The 26477-nt window shown below is 39.8% G+C and overlaps 1 protein-coding gene across 3 annotated transcripts; it reads left to right on the forward strand.

Annotated features, from left to right (window-relative positions):
* Positions 1-26273, forward strand: LOC110160460 (lysine-specific demethylase 2B). 3 transcript variants are annotated; one of them, XM_055153427.1, is made up of 21 exons: positions 1-142; positions 567-705; positions 820-898; positions 1007-1053; positions 3203-3381; positions 3468-3574; positions 4121-4214; positions 4329-4482; positions 4684-4799; positions 5254-5380; positions 5648-6012; positions 6094-6180; positions 20048-20278; positions 20472-20615; positions 20714-20800; positions 20921-21256; positions 21361-22385; positions 22462-22625; positions 22743-22904; positions 23176-23394; positions 24575-26273. In XM_055153427.1, exons 1-21 carry the CDS (start codon positions 98-100, stop codon positions 24754-24756), a joined length of 4089 nt encoding a protein of 1362 aa, XP_055009402.1. In that variant the 5' UTR covers positions 1-97; the 3' UTR covers positions 24757-26273. The 3 variants fall into 3 exon arrangements, with proteins under 3 accessions (XP_055009402.1, XP_055009401.1, XP_020780761.2); XM_055153426.1 differs by having other exon boundaries at positions 567-711; positions 24575-26272; XM_020925102.2 differs by having other exon boundaries at positions 567-711; positions 20930-21256; positions 24575-26272.
* Positions 26274-26477: the final 204 nt, after the last annotated feature.

Raw genomic sequence — 26477 nt, forward strand, 5'->3', positions numbered from 1 at the left:
TTTGAACCCGAAAAGCGTGCTAAGTGTGGCTTTAACTTTTATACAAAGCAACATGCTTTTCCTAAACTGAGACACTGGGCGCTGTTTACAAGAGAAGATGGCCCAGTCTACGGAAACGTGTGCTGAGTCTGGACGCAAGCTGGTGTGTACTATCTCCCGTGAAGCCATAAACGTGAAGTGAAGCCTATCGTTAGCTTCAGAAACGATACTGGCAGCTAATTAGTAGCTAAGCTAACCTTTACCACCATATTCGCTGTCATTACTAGTGAACAAGTTAACAGCTATTAAACTACGCACAATTTCGGATGCAGTCACTCACTCTTCTTGTAACGTGCAAATGAACCATGAGTTTATGAAACTGGCTAAAATGAACAAAAAGGATAAAAGTCTTTTATACAATACTAAGGTTTTAAGTGTTCAAATGGCACTCTTGGACACTAAATAGCATTGCATATCCATGTATAAGGTTTTATGAAAACAGGCATTTAATAACATAGTCAAAATTCCTCAAATTCTCAAATTTTCTCAAATATACGTTTGTGTTTTTCATTCGTTTACTATGGCAGCGCTCCATCTGCCGGAGGATGTATGACGAAAACGATGATCCGTCTGATGTTGAAGAAATTGCCAATATTAGAGGATTTAGTGTAGAAGAGAAGCTCACCAGTGACATCTACACCTCAAACTTTGTGCACATAATGGATGGTAGGGGTAAGTATTATATTATAATTTCCACAGTTCATTGTAGCTCTCTGTTTCTAAAGAGTGTTTTTGTGTGTGTGTGTGTGTGTGTGTGTGTGTGTGCGTGTGTGTGTGCAGATTTTACATATGAGTATGTACAAAGGGAAGGTCTTAGAAAGCCCCTTATCTTCAAAGAGAAAGATGGCTTAGGGATCAGGTAAGGGACACCACATTACACTCTTCATATGATACAATATAAAAATATATATTTTTGTTGTGTTCACATTGAGCTTTTGTTTCCTAACCACATTTTATGTTCATACAGAATGCCTGATTCACAATTCACAGTTAGTGAAATTAAAGGTCTAGTTGGTAAGTAAAATAAATAAAACATTTACATTGAACAGTAAAATAAATTAAAGCCGCGCGCGGCGATGGTGGCCCTCGCCCCGGCACGCCACCCTCTCTTCCCGACATCCGCCCAGGCCGACAGCTAGTCGATTAGACACGTTATATAATGCACCTTTAAATATTTTTAGGAGTCATTGCGCCCCTGCTGGCCAACAGTGGAAAATGCACCATGTCCATAATAGACTCTGACTTGTAATCATGCATAGAATTTAATTCCCGAATTTGGTACAAATCCAATAATGTTGATGTTTCATGTCTATGGTAGGGGGCGCTATAGAGTTCACAGTTCATATGTTTTATAGTGTATTATATTCAGGCCATGATCAGGCATTAGTGATTCAAATTTCAGCATGATCGGACTAAGCCTGTGTGTGTAATTACTTTTAAACTATTTTTTGGGGGAGTCTTTGCGCCCCTGCTGGCCAATAGTGGAAAATGCATCATGTCCGTAATAGACTTTTTTGCTTGTAATCATACATAGAATTTATGTCCCGAATTTGGTACTAATCCGATAATGTTGATGTTTCACATCTATGCTAGGGGGCGCTATAGAGTTCACTTTTCACATACTTCATAGTGTATTATGTTTAGACCGTGATCAGGCATTAGTGATTCAAATTTCAGCCCAATCGGACTAAACCTGTCTGTGTAATAATTTTTTAACTATTTGTTGGGGGAGTCTTTGCACCCCTGCTGGCCAAAGGTGGAAAATGCATCATGTCCGTAATAGACTTTTTTTCTTGTAATCATGCATAGAATGTAATTCCTGAATTTGGTACAAATCCAATAATGTTGACATTTCATGTCTATGCTAGGGGGCGCTATGGAGTTCACTTTTCATATGTTTTATAGTATATTATATTCAGGCCGTGATCAGGCATTAGTGAGTCAAATTTCAGCACGATCGGACTAAGCCTGTGTCTGTAATCATTTTTTTACTATTTTTTGGGGGAGTCTTTGCGCCCCTGCTGGCCAGTGGTGGAAAATGCATCATGTCCGTAATGAACTTTTTTGCTTGTCATCATGCATAGAATTTAATTTCCGAATTTTGTACAAATCCAATAATGTTGACGTTTCACGTCTATGCTAGGGGGCGCTATGGAGTTCACTTTTATTAGATTTCATATTTCATTACATTCAGACCTGGATCACACAATTGTGATTTGAATTTGAGTTCTCTAGGACAATGCCTGTGGCCGTGACAGGTCACCGAAAAAACAGGAAATGAAGGCGTTATTCGGCGGCGTGCTACGGGCGAACCGTAACGAGTATCTCAAAAAAATTTGTCAACTTCTGTGACTTCATGTCTGTAGATGTGACATGTCAAATTCGAGCTCATTTGGACCAAACCCCGGGGACTTGAATGTTTTTGTAGACACCCAAGTCAAAACGGCGCCGAATGTTTGATCCAATATGGCCGACTTCCTGTTCGTCATAGGGGTGCACAATGATTGGCTTTTTTGTTTGTCTCCTTGAGTTCTGTCACTGCTCCGAATTTCGTGACCGTACGACAGAATTTGCCTCTTAGACTCCCATTCATTTAAAAATGTGCAATTTCTAGGGGGCGCTGTTGAGTGGGGGGGCTTTGGGCATAGTCGCAATGCCCATTTTATCAAATTTTTCACCGGACCGCTCGATCTGATACCCGGTTTGGGGACTTTTCGTCGACGTTTAGGCCCTCAAAATTGAGATCCTTTGCAAGGAAAAATTATAATAGAGCGTAAGAAACCGAGCAAAAACAATACCCCTTGCACCTAACTTTGTTAGTGGCGAGGGCCAATAAAACATTTACATTGAACAGAAACTTTTTTGTGGCCAGTTGGAAGTTACTACTACAACAGAGAAAATATATTCTCAACACATTTTATGTTGAAATCAGAATCCATTTCCATATGTATCATTCAAAAGTGATTTCCACAAATGGTTGACTAAATCTTCTGTGTCTAAAATTTTTTAGTGTCATATAATTTCACATGCAACCACACTTTGTAAATTAAAAACAAATGACTAGTCTCTATAAAAGTGTCAATGTTGTACATACTAACAAAAAATTTAGGAAAATGCAAAGACAATTTTTGATTAATGAGTAATCTGTGATTTTGACTCCCAGGAAGCCGTCGCTCTGTGGATGTAATGGATGTGAGCACTCAGAAAGGCTCTGAGATGAGCATGGCTCAGTTTGTTCGCTATTATGAGACACCAGAGGAAGAGAGAGATAAGCTGTTTAATGTTATTAGTTTAGAGTTCAGCCACACTAAGCTGGAACACCTCATCAAAAGACCAACAGTGGTGAGAATAATCATATTTGTCACGATCAGTTAGTTTATGTTTTGTAATAATAATATTTTTTGATTATTTTATTTCTGCTTTCATAGATTGACCAAGTTGACTGGGTGGACAATATGTGGCCTCCAGATCTTAAACATAGCCAGACCGAAGGAACCAATGTTATTTCAGAAATGAAATACCCTAAAGTTCAGAGGTATGGTTCTGTTATGTTTTAAATTTTAACATGTTTGCATTTATCACAAGATGTATTTCCACTTTTCAGTGGCAAATATTCACCATTATGTACATTTTACCTGACTGCCTTGTTAATTGGATGGTAACTGTACAGTGCTGCATGCTGTAATTCACCTCCTGATGGTTGCTAGGCAGCAGTACCCCACAGTGGAGAAGGGAAACAGCTGTGGCCTCACAGAGCCATTCATCCAATCAGCTGCTTGCTACACCTTTTAACTTACAATCACAATTCACACTTGCCTTTTCTTATGGCTGTCTCATTTGACTGTTGATTACTTAAACAATTTATTCTTTATTGTCATTTTTCTTACAGAATAGCCTACATAAAAATGTGTGGTATTAAGATTATATGAATTAATAAATGGTAAATGTGGTTACCCAATAGCTCTATTTATCCCACCACAAAGACTTACACTTTGCCATATCCTGATTTCTAAAAAGTTACTTGGAAAAACTAAATGTATTACGCCATTACATCAAGCCTTGTGCATTGCTCTGTTTATAGGTACTGTTTGATGAGCGTCAAGGGCTGCTACACAGATTTTCACATTGATTTTGGAGGCACTTCAGTCTGGTATCATGTCTTCAAAGGGAAGAAGGTAATTTGTACACATACAATATTACCTGTTAAATACTGACTAACTTCTAAACATTTTTTGTCTGCACTTGTGTATTTGTATGTGTATTTTAGATGATCTGCTTGTTGTTTATAGGTATTCTGGCTGGTCCCGCCAACTTCTTATAACCTTGCCCTATATGAAGACTGGGTTTTGTCAGGGAAGCAGAGTGACATTTTCTTGGGAGACCGAGCGGATGGATGCCAGAGAGTGGAGCTTAAGCAAGGATACACCTTCTTTATCCCATCTGGTGAGTTTGTAATGCCAGGTTGAGCAGACTTTCACATTATCTCTCATAGTGTGAGGAGGAATATTGTTCCAGACGTTAATGGAAGTGTGGAACTTCTTATTATTGGTGTTTCTGAAGGTCCTTCACAGGTCCTCCTATGTACAATACTTCAAGCATGTTCATAGTATGTTTTCACTTAGCATTAAAATATCTCGTTTTTAGGCTGGATCCATGCTGTCTACACTCCAGAGGATACACTGGTGTTTGGAGGCAACATTTTGCACAGCTTTAACATTCCTATGCAGCTCACCATCCATGAGATAGAGAACAGAACCAAGGTAGTGTCCTGCAGTGTTGCAGGTTTCTGGCCTGTTGAGCAAGGCCTTTCTTCTTTCTGACCACACATCACATCAGACAACTGTATTTTTGTGACCATCTGGTAGTCAAAATAACAAACCATACATCTTCTTTTACCTCAAATAAGTTAGTGTAGTACTTCATTTGTTGATTCAGCAGTAATTCATACTGTTTCTCTATGCTATTTTTTTACTTGCTGCCATTTTGTTTTGATGCCAAGTGATCATGCGTTTCTCTGATTTGTTAATCCTCCTGTCAGTCAAGGTCATCGGAATTCGTGGAGACCTGATATGGTTCTACATTACACATCTTTATAAAGTTTAGTAAAAATGTGTAGTCTTGGCTGTCCAGACAAGCAGCTCTCTGATACTTGTAAGACACTGGTAAAAATCTTGTACATATTTCTATTATAGAAAACATGCATCTCTTTTTTAGGTTCATTCCAAATTCCGCTTTCCTTTTTACTACGAGATGTGCTGGTATGTTATTGAGAGGTATGCATATTGCCTAACTAAGCGATCCTACCTTTCTCATGAGTTCCACAAAGAGCCAGCACTATTGGGTAAGCAAGGCAGTGTTTGTAAAAGTCTTAAATCCTGACAAAAAAATTTAATATTATTCCAATCAGAGTATTTTTTATCCATATGCACTGTTTTTACTAACTACAATATGTTATGGAATAGGGATGATTGCACTGTTTATTACATATCTATGATCTCATATGTAATAATAACATTAAAAGTTTAAGTGCTATTATTTATGGATTAATTCTATTACAATGGTGATAACACATCTTTGGTAAATAATGTATTTTTTGTATATTTTTTAGATATTGACTCCACAACAAATATAGCTAGCCCCTTCTCTGATTCAAGGAGCCAGGATGTGAATGAGGACTCATACGAGAGAATTTACACGGACACTTCACCTGGGAACACAAAGAGTCATCTTTTTGGAGCAGATCTTTCTCTGGACTTGGAAGACAGCTGTAATCCTGGTTTCAATACATTAGATTTCCCCAAATCCCCATTGGACTGTTCTCTGTCAGAGTCCAAGAGCAAATGGACTTATTTAACTGAGTTTGAACTAAATGGTCTTAAAACACTGGTAGAAAAACTGGAGGCCCTACCTGAAAACAAGAAGTGCGTTCCAGAGGGAATTGTAGATTCACAAAGGCTTCTAGAATCAATGAAGGTATGAACAATAACAGTCTGTCAAACTAAATGACAGGGTTGGAGTGTGTTATGTACTTAATTATTGCCTTTGATTGTCCAGGTTGTGTTAGAAGAACATGCCGATGATGACTCGATGTTGGCCATAACAGGAGTTCCTGTAGTATATGGGCCTAAAAATAATATGAAGGTAGGGCAAATAAATTAAATTACATCTATTTTTGGCCCTCGCCACTAACAAAGTTAGGGGCGAGGGGTATTGTTTTTCGTTGGTTTCTTACGCTCTATTATTGGCCCTCGCCACTAACAAAGTTAGGGGCGAGGGGTATTGTTCTTCGTCGGTTTCTTTTTTTTTATTTTTATTTTTTTATTCCCTTTTCCGACCAAACGATCGCATTTTTGACCCCCTGAACATGGACGAAAAGTCCCTAAACCGGGGTCCAGATCGATCGGCTGGCGAAAAATTCGATAAAATGGGCATCGCAACAATGACCCGAGTGACCTGACTCAACAGCGCCACCTAGAATTCGACCCCTATGGGAGTGGGGACAGGCAAAGTTTGTCGCAGGGAAACGAAATTCGGGACAGTGATAGAGAACAATGAGACAAGCCAAAAGATGAATTGGAGCATGACCCTATGACGAACAGGAAGTCAGCCATATTGGATCAAACATTCGCCGCCGTTTTGACTTGGGGGTCTACAAAAAGATTCTACAGACATGAACTCACAGAAGTTGCCAAATTTTTTTGGGATACTCCTTACGGTTCGCCCGTAGCACGCCGGCGAATAACGCCTTCATTTCCTGTTTTTTCGGTGACCTGTCACGGCCACAGGCATTGTCCTAGAGAGCTCAAATTCAAATCACAATTGCGTGATGCTGGTGTGAATGTGATGAAATATGAAATTTAATAAAAGTGAACTCTATAGCGCCCCCTAGCATAGACGTGAAACATCAACATTATCGGATTAGTACCAAATTCGGGGCATAAATTCTATGTATGATTACAAGCAAAAAAGTCTATTACGGACATGATGCATTTTCCACTATTGGCCAGCAGGGGCGCAAAGACTCCCCCAAAAAATTGTTAAAAAATAATTACACCCACAGGGTTAGTTCGATCGTGCTGAAATTTGAATCACTAATGCCTGATCATTGGTCTGAATATAATAAACTATAAAACATATGAAAAGTGAACAGTATAGCGCCCCCTACCTTAGACATGAAATGTCAATATTATCGGACTTGGACCAAAGTCGGGGAATAAATTCTTTGCATGATTATAAGCAAAAATGTCTATTACAGTCATGGTGTATTTTTCACGGTTGGCCAGCAGGGGCACAGAGAATTCCCCACAAAATATTGTAAAAATTATTATATGCACGTTTTGTCCGATTGTGATGAAATTTCTATCAGTTATACACTGCATGACCCTTATTCCATTGATATGTCAAATACAGTTATCAGGGATACAGCGCCACCTATATGAATGCACACAATTTATTATTGTAAAAGTTTGCCAGAACATTCACTGACGTACTCCTAACAACGTTAGAGGCGAGGGGTATTGTTTTTGCTCGGTTTCTTACGCTCTATTATTATTATTTTTCCTTGCAAAGGATCTCAATTTTGAGGGCCTAAACGTCGACGAAAAGTCCCCAAACCGGGGTCCAGATCGATCGGCCCGGCGAAAAATTCGATAAAATGGGCATCGCGACAATGACCCGAGTGACCCGACTCAACAGCGCCACCTAGAATTCGACCCCTATGGGACTAGGGACAAACAAAGTTTATCGCAGGGAAACGAAATTCGGGACAGTGATAGAGAACAATGAGACAAGCCAAAAGATGAATTGGAGCATGACCCTATGACGAACAGGAAGTCGGCCATATTGGATCAAACATTTGGCGCCGTTTTGACTTGGGTGTCTACAAAAAGATTCAAGTCCCCGGGGTTTGGTCCAAATGAGCTCAGATTTGACATGTCACATCTACAGACATAAACTCACAGAAATGTTCAACTTTTTTTTTAATACTCCTTACGGTTCGCCCGTAGCACACCGCCGAAAAACGCCTTCCACCATTGGCCAGCAGGGGCGCAAAGACCCCCCAAAAATAGTTAAAAAATTATTACACCCACAGGCTTAGTCCGATCGTGCTGAAATTTGAATCACTAATGCCTGATCACGGCCTAAACATAATACACTATAAAACATATGAAAAATGAACTCTATAGCGCCCCCTAGCATAGACATGAAACGTCAACATTATTGGATTTGGACCAAATTCGGAAATTAAATTCTATGCATGATGACAAGCAAAAAAGTCTATTACGGACATGATGCATTTTCCACCACTGGCCAGCAGGGGCGCAAAGACTCCCCCAAAAAATAGTTAAAAAATTATTCCACCCACAGGCTTAGTCCGATTGTGCTGAAATTTGAATCACTAATGCGTCATTGTCGACCTGGGCGAATGTCGGGAAGAGAGGGTGGCGTGCCGGGGCGGTCGCGAGTCCCCGGAGGTCGCGTGGGGGGGCGGTGCGCGCCGGGACGAGGGCCACCATCGCCGCTCATTGTGCTCATCTTTTTTTGGCAATTTGCTTTCGAAGACCACAGTTCTTTAGTTTAAGGTCATGGTTTAAGGTCAAGGGTATATTTCCTCTGTTATTTCTGGCCATTTTTGTTTTATAATTGAGTTGTTTTGTAAGTGTTGCTGTACTTACTGTTACGCAGATAAAAAGTGCGACCTACTCTGTGAAATCTACTCTGTAAAGTCTCCTCTGTGAAGTCTACTGTTTGAAATCTTTGTACGATTTGCTCTGTGTCAAGCTCAGCTAAATGTGCCTTTTCCGTTAAGCGATATGTGATTTTCGATTTGTGATTTGCGATTTGCCTACTCTTATAACTCTCCCCGAGGCCAAACAAAGCTTTGAGTTAAAGCCCACAAAGCTTTGAAGTTTAGCTTTGAGTTCCGGAGTTGCCATGGTAACAAGGCTTTATGGAACTTTACATGTATGATGTCATCGGCGCCGTGAACCTGATGGAACTGGGAGGTTTTCAGGTTCTAGAATGTGATGATGTCATACTCCCAGACGGGGCAAGAGCCACGTTTCCCTGTTGACTGAGGCCGAGTGTTGTTAAGAAGTCACTGATATGAGACAAAACTCGATACAGTGCGCTTTCGATTCGATACGGTTCAGTAAAAAATAAAGGCTAAATCATGGAAAATCTTTGTTAAACCACTTCTTGTGCAAAGTTCATATGAAACACAAACATTTTAATCCTCAAAACAGCGAAAATGTCAAACGAGTTTCCTTCCACTAAACAAACAACGAAACTGTAGCTGTAACAAAATCATTTAGTAAAATAAACCAAAAATACTCTTGGTGATATATCGATAGAGAGCAGCCCACAATATGGATACTGTGTCATCACATTAAACGATACGATATATCGATATTTCAATATTTTTGCACACCCCTCTACTCTTTATCACACGAAGACCACAGTTCTTTAGTTTAAGGTCATGGTTTAAGGTCAAGGGTATATTTCCTCTGTTATTTCTGGCCATTTTTGTTTTATAATTGAGTTGTTTTGTAAGTGTTGCTGTACTTACTGTTACGCAGATAAAAAGTGCGACCTACTCTGTGAAATCTACTCTGTAAAGTCTCCTCTGTGAAGTCTACTGTTTGAAATCTTTGTACGATTTGCTCTGTGTCAAGCTCAGCTAAATGTGCCTTTTCCGTTAAGCGATATGTGATTTTCGATTTGTGATTTGCGATTTGCCTACTCTTATAATCTCCCCGAGGCCAAACAAAGCTTTGAGTTAAAGCCCACAAAGCTTTGAAGTTTAGCTTTGAGTTCCGGAGTTGCCATGGTAACAAGGCTTTATGGAACTTTACATGTATGATGTCATCGGCGCCGTGAACCTGATGGAACTGGGAGGTTTTCAGGTTCTAGAATGTGATGATGTCATACTCCCAGACGGGGCAAGAGCCACGTTTCCCTGTTGACTGAGGCCGAGTGTTGTTAAGAAGTCACTGATATGAGACAAACCTCGATACAGTGCGCTTTCGATTCGATACGGTTCAGTAAAAAATAAAGGCTAAATCATGGAAAATCTTTGTTAAACCACTTCTTGTGCAATGTTCATATGAAACACAAACATTTTAATCCTCAAAACAGCGAAAATGTCAAACGAGTTTCCTTCCACTAAACAAACCACGAAACTGTAGCTGTAACAAAATCATTTAGTAAAATAAACCAAAAATACTCTTGGTGATATATCGATAGAGCAGCCCACAATATCGATACTGTGTCATCACATTAAACGATACGATATATCGATATTTCAATATTTTTGCACACCCCTCTACTCTTTATCACACTGTACTTTGCCACGAAATATCCAAAAGGTAAACGCACAAATGTTAAACCTGGTATTGAAATGATTAAAAAACTCACTGTTAGAACACAATGGCCACGTTCACATGATGTTTTTTAATTGTTCTGGATTAAATAGTTTGGACTTAAAATATTTTCCTTGGAGTTTACATGGAAATAATAATTCTGAATATCTGGGTTTCACGTGACATTACAGGGCGACGTTTGTCAGCACGCAAAATCAGATGGAGGGCAAGAAGTGAACCGACTGGAGGGAAATGCCGAAGTGTTGTGCAGTTTACGGCTGTGCCAATTATTCTAACCGAGAGAAGGAAAAGCGATTTTTTTAGAGTACCGAAGATAGTCGTCCACAAAGGTCAGAAATGGGAAAAGCTGACAGAACAACGCCATAAAAAGTGGATTACAAACTAGAGCCCGACCGATATGGATTTTGCTGTGGCCGATATGAAACCGATATAATGGGAGTTGGCACTGCCGATAGCCGATATAATCACCGATATATTTAGTGATGTAAAAATTCACTGTAAATGTTGAATTGTTTAAAAAACTTAGGTTTGGCTCTGGTGGATTTTAAATTGGGTTTATTTAGGCAACATTTATTGTTATTCTGCCTCTTTACATCATATTTACAGACAGTAGGTTGACTTAATGGCATTTTTGCATCACATTCTAGACACTAGTGATGGGTATTCCAGTTCTTTTTAGAGAACCGGCTCTCTTTTGGCTCGGCTCACTAAAAGCTGCTGGTTCTTTTGGCTCCCAAGTGGCTCTTCAGATTGTTTTGTTGCAAGCAGGACTGAATCAGGACTGAACCAGGTCTAAACCAGGACTGAAAAAGGACTAAACCGGGACTTATTTATTTTATGCTAAACTACAGTCAAATATGCTCGTTTTTTTAAATTTTTTATTTTCTTTAATCCTACGTACACGCAAATTTCTCAAAGTTTCGTTTTTAGCCGCTGCCGCTGTCAAACCACGAATCACGCGGCGTGAAGAGAAAAAAAGTGAGAGAAAGAGAAAACACGGCTCCCAAGTAAGGATCAGGCTCCCGTCGTTCCCTTTAGAGAGCCGGTTCTAAGAGTCATTTCGTTCGCGACGGACCCATAACTAGTAAAGAAAGTAGCGCTATTAGCCTTTAGCCGTAAATACGTGCGCGCCGCGGTAATTAATTCTATGCGCAAATGTCATAATTCACACGTCTGTTCACAGCTCATTTACATATCAGTGCAGGTCCAGTAGCAAATATATGGCCAATATAGTCACTTTAGAACAGACCAATAGAAAACAGTCTGTTTATGTGCGGGAGCTACAGCAGCTAACCCATAACAAATGACAAAAACTAGCTTCAGAGTCGACATATTTCCAACACTCACCGCTCATACAGGCTCCTCCTCACATCACAATTCTGCACTAATAAATGTCCTTTTAATCCAGACTCAAACCGATTGTCCGTAAAAAGAATATAATCTCAGTGTTTGGATCTGTGTCTGCAGGTCTAAACAAACACACTGAGTGATGCGACTCTGTGGTGTGTTCAGGGACAGTACAGACACACACAGACAAATGACTCCGTAGATAAATACTGATGTGGAGCCACATATTAGGACATTTATCTGTCTGTAAATTGGATTAAATGAACAGAATGTAGAGAGTCTAAGCTTTATAACGAGGTATAACATGCCCACGTGAAATATCGGCCCCTATCAGCAAGCATATCGGCCGATAGCCGTCGTGTCTGCAGTGAACACTTCGTCAAAGGTTTGTTACAAAGCTAAATTGTTGTTTGTGGTTTACCTAAACATAAATGAATCATTAACGACTAACGATGTTTGTTGACATTAAATAGTTCGGATAGATCGGTTACTGCCGATACACTGGGGTCCGGTCAAGCGGTAACGGAGGGAAACGGGTAGATTTTTGACATTCAAATAGTTCTCATTCAGAAACTAGAAGGACTATTGAAATAAGTAAAGTATCAGAATGTAGGAAAGAGTTAACACTCCAACAGGGTAAAGTTAAACCTTTGATATTCTTTCAAGTTGTTGACAAAAAATTTAAAAACTCATGTCGGTAACGGAGGGAATGGTCCAAATGAGTTCAGATTTGACATGTCACATCTACAGACATAGCTTCACTCAAATCTTCCATGTTTTTGGGATACTCCTTACGGTTCGCCCGTAGCACGCCGGCGAATAAGGCCTTCATTTCCTGTTTTTTCGGTGACCTGTCACGGCCACACAATTGCGTGATCCAGGCCTGAATGTGATGAAATATGAAATTTAATAAAAGTGAATTCTATAGCGCCCCCTAGCATAGACATGAAACGTCAACATTATCGGATTAGTACCAAATTCGGGACATAAATTCTATGTATGATTACAAGCAAAAAAGTCTATTACGGACATGGTGCATTTTCCACTATTGGCCAGCAGGGGTGCAAAGACTCCCCCCAAAAATAGTTAAAAAATAATTACACACACAGGCTTAGTCCGATCGTGCTGAAATTTGAATCACTAATGCCCGATCATGGCCTGAATATAATACACTATAAAACAGATGAAAAATTAACTCTATAGCACCCCCTAGCATTGACAAACATCAACATTATCGGATTAGTACCAAATTCGAGGATTAAATTCTATGTATGATTACAAGCAAAAAAGTCTATTACGGACATGATGCATTTTCCACTATTGGCCAGCAGGGGTGCAAAGACTCCCCCCAAAAATAGTTAAAAAATGATTACATGCCCATGTTTAATCGGATCGTGCTGAAATTTGAATCACTAATGTGTGATCTCAGCCTGAATATAAAACAGTATAAAACATATTAAAAGTGAACACTATAGCGCCCCCTACCATTGACATGAAATGTCAACATTATCTGATTAGCACCAAATTTGGGGATTAAATTCTACGCATGATTACAAGCAAAAAAGTCAATCATTGTGCACCCCTATGACGAACAGGAAGTCGGCCATATTGGATCAAACATTCGCCGCCGTTTTGACTTGGGGGTCTACAAAAAGATTCAAGTCCCCAGGGTTTGGTCCAAATGAGCTCAGATTTGACATGTCACATCTACAGACATAAACTCACAGAAATTTTCGCCCCCGAATAACGCCTTCATTTCCTGTTTTTTCGGTGACCTGTCACGGCCACAGGCATTGTCCTAGAAAACTCAAATTCAAATCACAATTGTGTGATCCAGGCCTGAATGTGATGAAATATGAAATTTAATAAAAGTGAACTCTATAGCGCCCCCTAGCATAGATGTGAAACGTCAACATTATTGGATTTGTACCAAATTCGGAGAGTAAATTCTATGCACGATGACAAGCAAAAAAGTTTATTATGGACATGGGGTATTTTCCACTATTGGCCAGCAGGGGCGCAAAGACTCCCCCAAAAAATAGTTAAAAAATAATTACACACACAGGCTTAGTCCGATCGTGCTGAAATTTTAATCACTAATGCCTGATCATGGCCTGAATATAATACACTATAAAACATATGAAAAATGAACTCTATAGCGCCCCCTAGCATTGACAAACATCAACATTATCGGATTAGTACCAAATTTGAGGATTAAATTCTAGACATGATTACAAGCAAAAAAGTCTATTGCGGACATGATGCATTTTCCACCACTGGCCAGCAGGGGCGCAAAGACTCCCCCCAAAAATAGTTAAAAAATGATTACATGCCCATGTTTAATCGGATCGTGCTAAAATTTGAATCACTAATGTGTGATCTCAGCCTGAATATAAAACAGTATAAAACATATTAAAAGTGAACACTATAGCGCCCCCTACCATTGACATGAAATGTCAACATTATCAGATTAGCACCAAATTTGGGGATTAAATTCTAAGCATGATTACAAGCAAAAAAGTCAATCATTGTGCACCCCTATGACGAACAGGAAGTCGGCCATATTGGATCAAACATTCGCCGCCGTTTTGACTTGGGGGTCTACAAAAAGATTCAAGTCCCCGGGGTTTGGTCCAAATGAGCTCAGATTTGACATGTCACATCTACAGACATAAACTCACAGAAGTTGCCAATTTTTTTTGGAATACTCCTTAAATGTTGTATAGAGGATTTTCCAAGGAACGAGAAATCCAGCGACTGTTTGTCCTTTTTCAAATGTTGCACATGCGTGAAACCACCCCCCCTCCCCTACAGCTCCCTACGTAGAAACGCCTCCTCCCGCCTCCTCCTTACGCCAGAAACAGGTTTGTTTACAGCCGGTGAACTGCACATGACTTGTAAACAACTAACTACAGTGTTGGTTAGGCAAGGCGGAGAAGTGAGGAGCGGGGGGAGCGGGTGTGCGGACATTTCGTTCGCGGACGAGAAGTGAGGAGCAGGGAGAGGAGAGAGGAGAGAGGAGAGGGGAGCGGTGCGCGGAGATTCCGTGCCCGGAGAAGTGAGGAGCAGGGGGAAGAGCGGAACGGGCAGCGGGAACAGGAGCAGGAAAGGGGTGCAGAGAAGGTTGCGCGGAGATTCCGTGCGAATGAACTAGCTACAACACGCAGCAGCAAGCGGACTCTTTCTTTGCCTTGAAAATTACGTTTTCAGACATAAGATATCGCTTTCGTGTCCTGAAAAACGTTTGACTAGCTCTTGGAAATAAAGTAAGTTTTCATAATAAGCAGAAGTTGACCTGTCCAGGAGTAATTTGTGGACCAGTGCGTCAGTCTTTAGACCCTGCGTCTGCTTCAGTCGCGCCATCGCTGGAATGAATCTATAAGAATCACCTTAGTTTGGCTTCACTGCTTTTGCCCTTGTCTTCTTCTTTCAGCGACCTCAAAAACGGACTTTCTTTTGGGGCTAACTGCTCCTGGATTCTTGTCGCCATTGCAACAAACTTTGTGCTAACTGTGAGGAAGATACAGGTCAAAAAAAGCCGCTAAGAACTGTTGCGTTGGTGGAGTAAACAGCGTCTGTGTGGCTTGCGTCTGTGGACTGCGTGACAGGCGTACGTAAACCACGTACCGGCGGCGCGCAGGCAAGTCAGTTACGCTAGAAATGTAGGGAGATTGATTGACAGCCTGTCAGCTCACAGATAACGAGGCAGTGTCGTTATCTATTGGCAAATGTTTAGCCCCACCACATCCAGAGTTGATGAATTTTTATTCTCTTTTTTTTGCTCATCATAATTACAAGGCGACTGCACCTCTATAATCTATCACTGACAATTTGAAACAAAAAAAAACCCTCCATACAACCTTTAAGGCAAGACAAAAGATGAATTGGAGCATGACCCTATGACGAACAGGAAGTCGGCCATATTGGATCAAACATTCGGCGCCGTTTTGACTTGGGGGTCTACAAAAAGATTCAAGTCCCCGGGTTTGGTCCAAATGAACTCAAATTTGACATGTCACATCTACAGACATGAACTCACAGAAGTTCCCAAATTTTTTTGGGAATACTCCTTACGGTTCGCCCGTAGCACGCCGCCGAATAACGCCTTCATTTCCTGTTTTTTCGGTGACCTGTCACGGCCACAGGCATTGGCCTAGAGAACTCAAATTCAAATCACAATTGCGTGATCCAGGCCTGAATGTGATGAAATATGAAATTTAATAAAAGTGAACTCTATAGCGCCCCATACTATAGACATGACCCGTCAACATTATTGGATTTGTACCAAATTCGGGAATTAAATTCTATGCATGATTACAAGTCAGAAAGTCTATTATGGTCATGGTGTATTTTCCACTGTTGGCCAGCAGGGGTGCAATGACTCCGAAAAATATTTAAAGGTGCATTATGGAATGTGTCTAATGGACGAGCTGTCGGCCTGGGCGGATGTCGGGAAGAGAGGGTGACGTGCCGGGGCGGTCGCGAGTCCCTGGAGGTCGCATGGGGGGGCGGTGCGCGCCCGGGGCGAGGGCCACCATCGCCGCGCGCGGCTTTAATTAACATTAATGTTATCCTTGATATAAAGTTCTTTAGTGGCTCGCAGTTTGTATGTCCCATGATTTATGTTAATTCAGTTCTAAGAGGATATCCATGTATAGTCCATGTCTTCACACCATTTTCATTTAATCTAGCACCTCTCATTTTCACTTTTTTCTGTGTCTAATCCTCTTCCCACTCTTCAAAACTCATACTCATTTCCAATCCAGAGCTGTTCATGTATTTGTTTACATAATTCAGATGTAACAGGCCACAGCATTGACTAACAAAGTAAACAATAGATTTTGCTCATAAATTTATTTTGGGGCACAGATCTAGTTGCTTTTTAAATTGAAATTTCAAATTGAATATTCAACAACTATTTAACAACACATGGTAATAACATGCATGTATACAACATATAACAATAATAAAACAAATAAGTACATAAATTAAATAAATAATAATGCACAGATTATGAAAAACAAGTGCACATTACTGACAGCTTGGATCTAAAACCATATAGGGATATAAGTTCAGTTAATGTCACCATAGTGTTTGAATCACCTAAAATGTAATTTAACTGAAGACAGTCTGATCTGACTGATCACCAACACATTTATTTTTTAAACCTGTGGTACATTTAAAACTTAAATGATAATCACATTTCCAGTCATGTGTATGCAACTCTAACTAGATTATTTACAACTGAAAGAACATCAATGCCACATTTTACAGTAAAGAAATTACATTTGAAAACAGTGGCACATTTCTACTATGGGGAGGATATAAATAGAGTGTTATTTTTAGAATGAAGGTCCCACTTGTGACTCACAGTCATACTCTAACGATTAATGAAGACATTTACACATTAAATACAATATTATTTGTTTCACTCAGTGGATGGGGGTGTTTATTTCTTTATTTTACAAAACAAGTATTTATAAATTATTTAAAAAGGGAAATGCCTTCCTGCTGTGATAATTTCATTAGTGGTTGAGAGAAAGAGCCTTTATTGATGTCTGTCTGTGATTTTTGTGTGTTTTGGATGCTCTACATCATCCCCCCTTCCTCCCTTTAGGCCAGCTGCTGGTCCCGGGCCTCTTTTGTGTTTGCCTTTTGTAATGATATGCCATCTGGCTCAATTGGCTGAGCACAGCTTTCTACCTTCTCCCTGTGATACTCATGAATATGTCCAGGCTGTATTTTCATACTGCTCTGCTATTGGCTCACAGCTACAAATATTTAAGTTGACTGTGGTTTCTGATTGGCTGTGCCACTCCCTTTTTCCTGGGAGCCAGTCCATGTTAATGAGGCAGGCTTGTCTGTGTTTTGTACATCTGCTTGTGGTATTGTGGAGCTGTGGAGCAGGAGGGAGGGCTATAGAGGCCAGACAGCAGGAGTAAAGGAGGAGGAGAGCACAGCCATGTCAGAGAGCTGTATGCTGGACGCTGTGTGAAAAAGCAGCCATGGCCATGTCGCTGAGCGCTGATGATGAGGACTACGACTCAGACTCTGAGCAGGTTAGCCCACCAGGCAGCCACGCACAAGCCACCAAAGGAATGCTTATGGCAGACAGGGAATTGCGCAGCCTCCCAGAACAGTGAGATAGTAGATAATGGCACAGATGTCGATTTGCTCTTTCAATGTACTGAATGTACCACATATGTCACATGTGTGATTGCTTTGAATGGATTTTTTTTTTCTTCAGTATTTATACATTTTGAAGCCTTTATAATAAATAGCAATTTAGAATTTATGGAAAATGTACTGATGATGATTGATAGGTGATTAGGTACATTTGAGACAGATTTCTTGGGGGACTGCTAGATGTATATTGTACTGATGTTGACAATGCATTTACAGACACATTAACAACGGGATTTGCCAGCTAAATTTGTGAATAACAGCCACACCCCCTTACATCCTGTCAGGATGCAAATAAAAAATAGAAGTTTATCTGTCAATCATTAGCACATTTTCCTATAGACTTTCAGTTACAATTCAACAAAACAAACACATGTTACAACAGCTTTTAAATATTTTCATTCAACTTGCATTCTATTGTATTTTGTAGACTACTTTAGAAAACCCATTGTGTTATTATATTTGCGTACATTTGTTAAAAAATACCTTGTTCAGTCATTAGTGCCACACAATTACCCTTCAAAAATATGACTACAGTTTAATACAATTTCTTTATGCAAAAAACTACTTAAAAAATAAAAAATAAATAACTGAAAATAGGCGCCTGCATACACATCTGCATCTGCTGATGTTGAACTCATATGAAGACCTCCCACTGAATTCCACTCTCCTTGATTACTGACTTACTGTAAATGATTTTCTTTAATGTTGACAACATCTCTTGTTATTGAATTCTGTGTCAGTGGCCTAGTATATGCTTTAAAGATCACATCCTTAGCAGATGGTGGAATGGGATTTAGGCCAACACTATGAACCATTATTGTTGTTACTATTGCTGTTTATGGATTTTCTCATGTATATTTACAGTTTATTGCTAGTCTGAAGTGATCAACAGTTGCTTTTCTCTAACTCTTCACTTGTTTTGGATCTTTTTCCAGCATTGTACCAACTTTATGGCCAATTGAAAAGCTGGCACAGGCTGTCCTTACAATAATAGTTGTATGTTTTCTTCTCATTTTATTTCTATTATATTGCCTCACACCCCGTCCATCCCCCTTTCTAATCCTGTCTGGGTACCACTTATTTGACTACATAATATGTCATCTTATCTCTTGGCTATTGTTGGAAAAATATTTTAATATGGGTCAGAGTGAGCCTTTCTGTGCGAGTTTCTCAATACTGATCTTATTGGTTACAAGTGTGTGTGTCATAGAGTGTTCTGTTAGGGAATGGGATGTGGCTGTTGCTATGCTGACGCTAGGAAAATCTGCACTGCTGTTGTAACTAAAGAAATCACATCTCCGTTTCTTCAAGCTGCAGCCCTTTGCAGTCTTCTTCCTGTTTGAATATCTACTATATATTTATGTATGGGTACTATCCATCTTTGTCAAGATCAACTATTGTTAAAGTTATATACCTGGTGGAACTGTGTTGAAAAATACTAAATGAGAGTAAATGATAGTTATCATTAATACTACTTTTTCTTGAATCTGTATTCTAATGAAATAGAGCATCATTAGCATGTCGTTAATCAGATTAGAATACACCCCTGCAACTCTAGGTAATGCACAGATCCATGTGTGAAATGAGATTATAAATGCAGTTTCTCTTTGAAGTCAAAACATGTGAGTGCTAAATTTGGACAGTGCCTCCAGGGACAGTCTTGATGCGTTTGTTTCCCCTGTATTCTGTGCCTCAGCAGCCTGCATAATGTATCCTTATACTCACTGATGATGTGATGCAAAAACTCAAATAACCTAATAAGCATGTTTTGTTCTTCTGGACGCTGCGTTAACCCCGAGTATTGTTTTATTTAAATCTTTTAATTAGCTTAGTGAAAATGTTAAAATATCCATGGCAGATCAAAATTATAGGACTTTACTGGAGCACAAAATTTCTGCATAGCTTTCTTATTATTTTTTGTTTAATTTTTAAAATCTTAATTAAATGAATTCTAACACCGCTCTTTCCTCAAAAGCAACTGTGAAACAAATACAGTTGTCTTTGTCTAAAATATGTATTTTACTCTTCTATCTACCATATGTGCTTGTAGTTCCATAACAAAGATTCTTCTTGTATCTGTCTTCTTTGGTCAGCCTCGGCCACCAAACCGGCCAAAACCCAAGATGGCAGCTTCACCAGCATCAGCAGTTAAACTGTCAGCCAGTCGGGGGACATCTGGTGCACGCCGCAGAAGGACCCGGTGTCGGAGGTGTGAGGCATGTCTTCGCACTGAGTGTGGGGAATGCCACTTTTGCAAAGACATGAAGAAGTTTGGTGGACCTGGTAGGATGAAGCAGTCCTGCATCATGAGGCAGTGCATTGCGGTATGTTTTTGTACTGTGTTAACACCCCAGTTCAGAGTCACTATAGTTCAGTATCTTGAACTGGTTGAGCTGCTTATTAGTCATATGCTGAAACAAGTCATTCATGTTTGGCCATGCAAGAAATCAGTTCTGTCTACCTGCATTTGTCTTCAATGTGACCGTTAATTGTTTCTTTACGACATTCTTTTTGTAGCCGGTTCTGCCTCACACTGCAGTATGTCTGGTCTGTGGAGAAGCAGGGAAAGAGGACACTGTTGAAGATGAAGAAGAGAAGTTTAATCTCATGCTCATGGAGTGCTCTATATGCAATGAGATTGTGCATCCAAACTGTTTAAAAGTAAGGTCTTCCCATCCTGTATATTTTAGGTTTTAATTATTCCAATGCTAATATTAAAAATGTGTCCAATATTGTTGTGTATGTCTTTTATGTTTTAGGTTAAAGATTCAAATGGGGTTGTTAATGATGAGCTACCAAACTGTTGGGAGTGCCCTAAGTGCAACCATGCAGGGAAAACCGGGAAAGTAAGCCTCTTTATTAACTTGAATGTTATTATTGCGTAATACCAGTTCTTAAAAATTCTTCAAAATTGCTAAAAATGTTGACAAGATGAATCATGTCTTGCTTCTTTTTCTATATTTTTGGCTTCAAAGCAAAAACGGGGTCCAGGTTTTAAATATGCATCAAACCTTCCTGGGTCCTTATTGAAAGAGCCACGGCTGACCAGAGACCAAAAAGAAGAGTCTGACTCTCCAATGATGCCAACCGCATCTGTCACCACCATGACCACAGCCCCTGTTTTAAAGAGAAAGGCAGAACGGGAGGATGTCCCAAAGAGAAAAGATGAAGAGCCTCCAAAGAAGAGGCCTCCACTGCTTTCGCTGGAAAGCACGACCCGACCCAGGCCTGAGGACAACCCACTGAGGAAAAAGAGGAAACTCTTTGATACCAATGATGAACCTGTCCTTTTGAAAAAGAAGGTATCAGTGAATCTTCTTAATTTAATACAGGCAGTAGACAAACAAAAATGTTCACATTGATATTTGAGATATATTAACTGATACTTTTGCTATGTCTTTGACAGAAGAAGCTCTTCAAACATGACGGCTCTTTGTCTCCTAAATTCTTCCGGCAAATCAAGACTGAGAATGATCTGGAGGATGACCATAATGATAGGGCAGACGATGACTTTTTCTCAAACAGGAAGTATTTCAAAGAAAAGAAGTACCAGCATGAAGCAGAGGATGAAGACGAGGAAGAGGAAGCAATAATAAGAGACAAATATACAGCTGATGACAAATCAAAAGTTCACTTAAATCCTCTGCTTAGAACATCAGGAGGGTGTGACAGTGACCACATCCCTGTACACACCAGCAAAGCTGGGTCCAGTGCTGACATGACAGATGTACAGGACAAGAGCTCCAGACACATGAAAGCCTGCCACCAGCGTAAAAGAGCAGCCAAGGAGAAAGAATTTAGCCAGGACATTTCAAAGTCTGAAGAAAAACTGCTGAAGAGAGAGGACAGTCCAGGCTGCCACAACAGAAAACCAATAAAGCTTGAGGACACTACGACCAGTCAAAATCGGAAACCTCTAAAAACAGAGGACTTAAGCACTATTCAGAACCGAAAGAGCCTTAAAACTGAAGATGCTCTAAACAATCAAAACAGGCGTCCATTGAAAACAGAAGACAGTTTGTCCCATCAAAACCACAGAACTATCAAAACTGAACCTGAAAATGATGGAGACGACTCAAAGTCTAAATGGACTCTCAATAATGGCAATAGTGATCTTGGGGACTGGCTTCGCCATCGAGGGCGGGACATTAACGGGAACCAAAAAGGGTACTCACCTCTAGGATGGAACAGGAGCTTGCCAGTCTCACCCATCTGCCCCCGACCTCCACCCTCTCGCTCCCCTCCTAAATGTGTCCAAATGGAGCGTCATGTGATCCGCCCCCCTCCCATCAGCCCCCCTCCTGACAGACTGCCCCTAAACGATGAGGAGTCTCACGTGATGCGGCGGGAGGCCTGGATGTCCGTGTTCAGTCAACTGACTCACAAAGACTTGTGTGTGTGCATGCGCGTGTGCCGCACCTGGAACAGATGGTGAGTACAAACAGCCCAGTCGTGTCACTTGTCAGAAGCGGTGGCCATTTGAACATTCCTGTGTATATCTGAGCAGGTGTTGTGACAAGAGGCTGTGGAAGCACATCAATCTTAGTCGCTGTAAGTCCATCACTCCTCTCATGCTCAGTGGGATTATCCGCCGACAGCCTGTCGCTTTGGACCTCAGCTGGACCAACATCTCCAAGAAGCAGCTTAGCTGGCTCATCAATAGACTGCCAGGTAAGCCTTTTTGCAATAGACATGTAAATTCATAATAATGATTCATTTAGGTCATCTCAATGTAGAACCACTATCTGTATCTTGTAGAAAAGTCTATTTTGGTTTTGACTTTTACAGGCCTTCGCATGCTGCTGTTGTCCGGATGTTCGTGGGTTGCTGTCTCTGCGCTCTGCACATCCAGCTGTCCTCTCCTGCGCACTCTGGATGTTCAGTGGGTCGAAGGACTAAAGGATGCGCAGATGAGAGACTTGTTATCACCACCCACAGACAACAGGCCAGGTACCAGTCCAGTGCCCAAAATCCATTCTACTATGTTAAACCACATGTAGGTCTGTTTCCTGGTGGGGGGGGGGGGGTAATATAATGTTACCTCATGGCAGCTGTGGCCGCAGTAATAGCTTACCACGAAATGTGGAGTGAATGAATGTAAAGTGCTTTGTAAGGTGCTTTGGTTATCATGAAAGGCGCTATATAAGGTGCTATAAAAGTCCCATGATTCATTAATTAATTAGTTGGCACTATCTCACACAGTGATTTCTTTGTTGCACAGGTCAGCTGGACAATAGGAGTAAACTGCGTAATGTGGTTGACCTGCGTCTGGCTGGACTGGACATTACAGACACTTCATTGCGCCTCATCATTCGCTACATGCCCCTATTATCCAAACTGGACCTGAGCTACTGTAACCATGTCACTGACCAATCTGTCAACATCCTGACTGCAGCCGGGACCACCTCTAGAGATTCTCTCACAGACATTAAGCTCTCTGGTAAGTTAAGGTTAATGTACATGCTTATTTGTCCATCTTTCATGTCAATCTGTTATGTGCACTCCCACGGGACCCGACGCAAAACAGTGCAGCACAGGACACATTTTCAAAGCTCATTGTGGGCACGGGCTGGAGCGGGACTGCACAATGCGTGAGCGGGCAGAGGATAAACTGCAGTCCTGCAAACTAAATATGAGTGTAAATAAAATATACAAATGATTAATGTGTGCCTATTATACATCATTTGTGTTAGATATTTTATTTGGCATTAATAAAAACATTTTAAACAGCCTAAATTTGCGGACGTGATCTAATCTCACGCACATTTTAAACACGCTTCTCCGTGTTTGATAGAGCTTAAAAAAGCGTACATCCCCATTCTGCAGGACTTGCGGGCGGGAGAGGGACAACGTATCGCAGATACGGGTGGGAGTGGAAATGAAAATTACAATTCTTTGTGGGAGTAGGCAGAAGTGGGACTGCACAATGCAGGTGCAGGCGGGAGCAGGACTGAAAATTCTATCCCTCACAGACCTCTACGGTCAAGTACCGTTTTGATTGGAATTATGATGTATTACGTGTTTATGGGTTTATGTTACATATCTTTTTACTGATATGGTCATTGTTAAATAGATTGTATTTGTATTTATAAACATTACTTATCTGTGTAAACATGTTAAATCATAAGATCTCTATTGCCTGGTCAGCCAGCCACTCTTCATTTTTGAATGCAGGAAGTTCTGAAGCAGAATGAAATGTATAACATCTCTTACCTGATATCTTCATGCTTCTGTCATCGATTTGGCAGGAGAGCTGTGTGATGTTATCTCATTTTTTTGTTTTTACTTATTAGCCAGAGTGTTGGTTTTGACACAACTGGACAATGCATTTATTGCTGTAACAGTCAGTTATAAGAAAAGGTCCCAGACTACATACAGTATCTTTGTACAATATAGAAAAAATGTCTTGGCATATCAAATGTTAATTAAATCACAATTACAAATAATTTTGTGTTGTGGTTATCAAGCTGATTATTACCTCAGCTAACTGAGCTCCCAAGTTTGGGTTGCAGGATTTGTGAAAATATTTTTTTATAGTGAGAAATCGATATAATACATTTCTGAAAAAATTATTAGTTATGCATAAGTGACTGCTCTTTTAATCTTTTTGTGTTTTTCAGTGTGCAACAGGGTGACAGACCAGTCATTGACCTTTTTTAAACGTTGTGGGAGTATCTGCCACATCGACCTGCGCTACTGCAAACAGGTGACCAAGGAAGGCTGTGACCAGTTCATAGCAGAGATGTCTGTCAGCGTTCAGTTTGAACTGATCGAGGAAAAACTACTGCAAAAAATCAGCTAGACTCAATATAGCAATTATTATTAAAGATAGGTTCCACCAGGGGGCAGCAGACTACTGTGCTGTATTTAGCAGGGAGTAGAAAGCCTCTCCAGTACTACTGAACTGACACAAGGCAGCAAATTTCAGAACCGAAGCTGAATGTTTTTGTACAAATTTAACTGTTGTTTTATTGAAGCAATACCTTTTAGACTTCTATTATTCGGTAAAATCATGGCACCTTTTTAAGTTATTTATTTGTGATGTGTTTTATGTCTTGAATCTTGTTTATCTGTTAATAGAGTATTATGTTGTTCTAATGCAAAGTAGATTGAGCTATAGAGTAATATTTTTATATCAGAAAATGTTTCATACATTTATGTGCTCTATGCACCAGTGTACAGTAAAGTTTAAATAAAATCATAGTCTATGTTATTATTAAGCTTTTGCTGGTGGAGCAGCAATGGTGTGGAGCTTTTTTCCAAATAGTCGGCCAGTAACTTGTGGTTTTGGTGTTGATAATGCATTATATGTTATCAGTTTTTTGACAAGACAAAAGGACTGTAAATGTTCTCAGTAAGGCTACACTGAATGTTCTTTGCAAGACAAACTATCTTCACTAGGTATTCAAACATTTATTTGCACTGAAACCACTTATTTGAATACATGGATGTATTCACATGTACAATGTGGTGTACATTGTACTTAAATGATATTTTTTCAAAGATAGCTCTAAAAACTGTCTGTTTAAGCAGTGGGTCCGTCCCGATATTTCTGTATTAACACAGGTGCTTAGTAAAAGAAGTAAAAGTCGTAGCTCTGCATGTAGTTACGAGATATTTCCACCACCAGGTAATATGCCTGTATGTAGAAAATGTGCAGTGTTCTTGGTTTACTTCCATTTTGAACCTAACTCCATACTGTTACACTTTTAATGATCTATACATTGGCACAAATCATTCAGATACAAATTAAATGCCTTTTTAAATGAAACTCAGGAGTTAACATACATTAATCCAGAATATGAATTGTTTACATGTTACACACAAAGGGCTGCACTTCCTCTTTAAATAAGTAGAGAGGCTTTGATGTAACATAAAGGTAAGTGTTAGGTTCCATCACACAGCTCCTGTGTGTGTGAATTTAGAAAGATTTCACCTGAAAGATTTGTGCAAATGTATCAGTGACAATAAATGAATGTTTATTGTGAACATATTGCTTTATGTTAGCTTTATATGACCTGATCAACACTGGCTGTATATTTTCTTTTTTTCTTTTTTCTAACTTTTGAGTTAGTCATGTGATACCACGTGCTCTCTTTGGCCTTGTTTATTGTTTGATATTTAAACTGCCTGTAATAGTGTTCTGTTTGTTAGATTTTTACTTCATATTTTGTATGTTTACATTTTTTTTACATTTTGGTTACAGTGATCAGATTTTAGTAAATGTCTAAATGTGTTTTTTATACAGTATATATAATTTAAATTCTCACAAGAAAAGGTGACAACATACCTTGAAATATTAAAACATATTGAAAGTAAACATGTCCTTAATTTCTATTTCTACAGCTTTAAAATGACCATGATAAAGGAACAGCATAGTAATCTTTTTAATTGTAGTATTGCATTTTATTGAATAGAATAAATTGGTCTTTCCTTTTTTACCAAAAAATAAAATGGTATGACATCCCCAAATATAAAGATGTGAGATAATGAGTGATATTAATGATGTAGCTGCCTGTATGT

Source organism: Boleophthalmus pectinirostris, unplaced genomic scaffold (assembly GCF_026225935.1).
Source record: "Boleophthalmus pectinirostris isolate CB_2022bp ecotype Guang Dong unplaced genomic scaffold, ASM2622593v1 HiC_scaffold_18, whole genome shotgun sequence".
Lineage (NCBI taxonomy): Eukaryota > Metazoa > Chordata > Actinopteri > Gobiiformes > Gobiidae > Boleophthalmus > Boleophthalmus pectinirostris.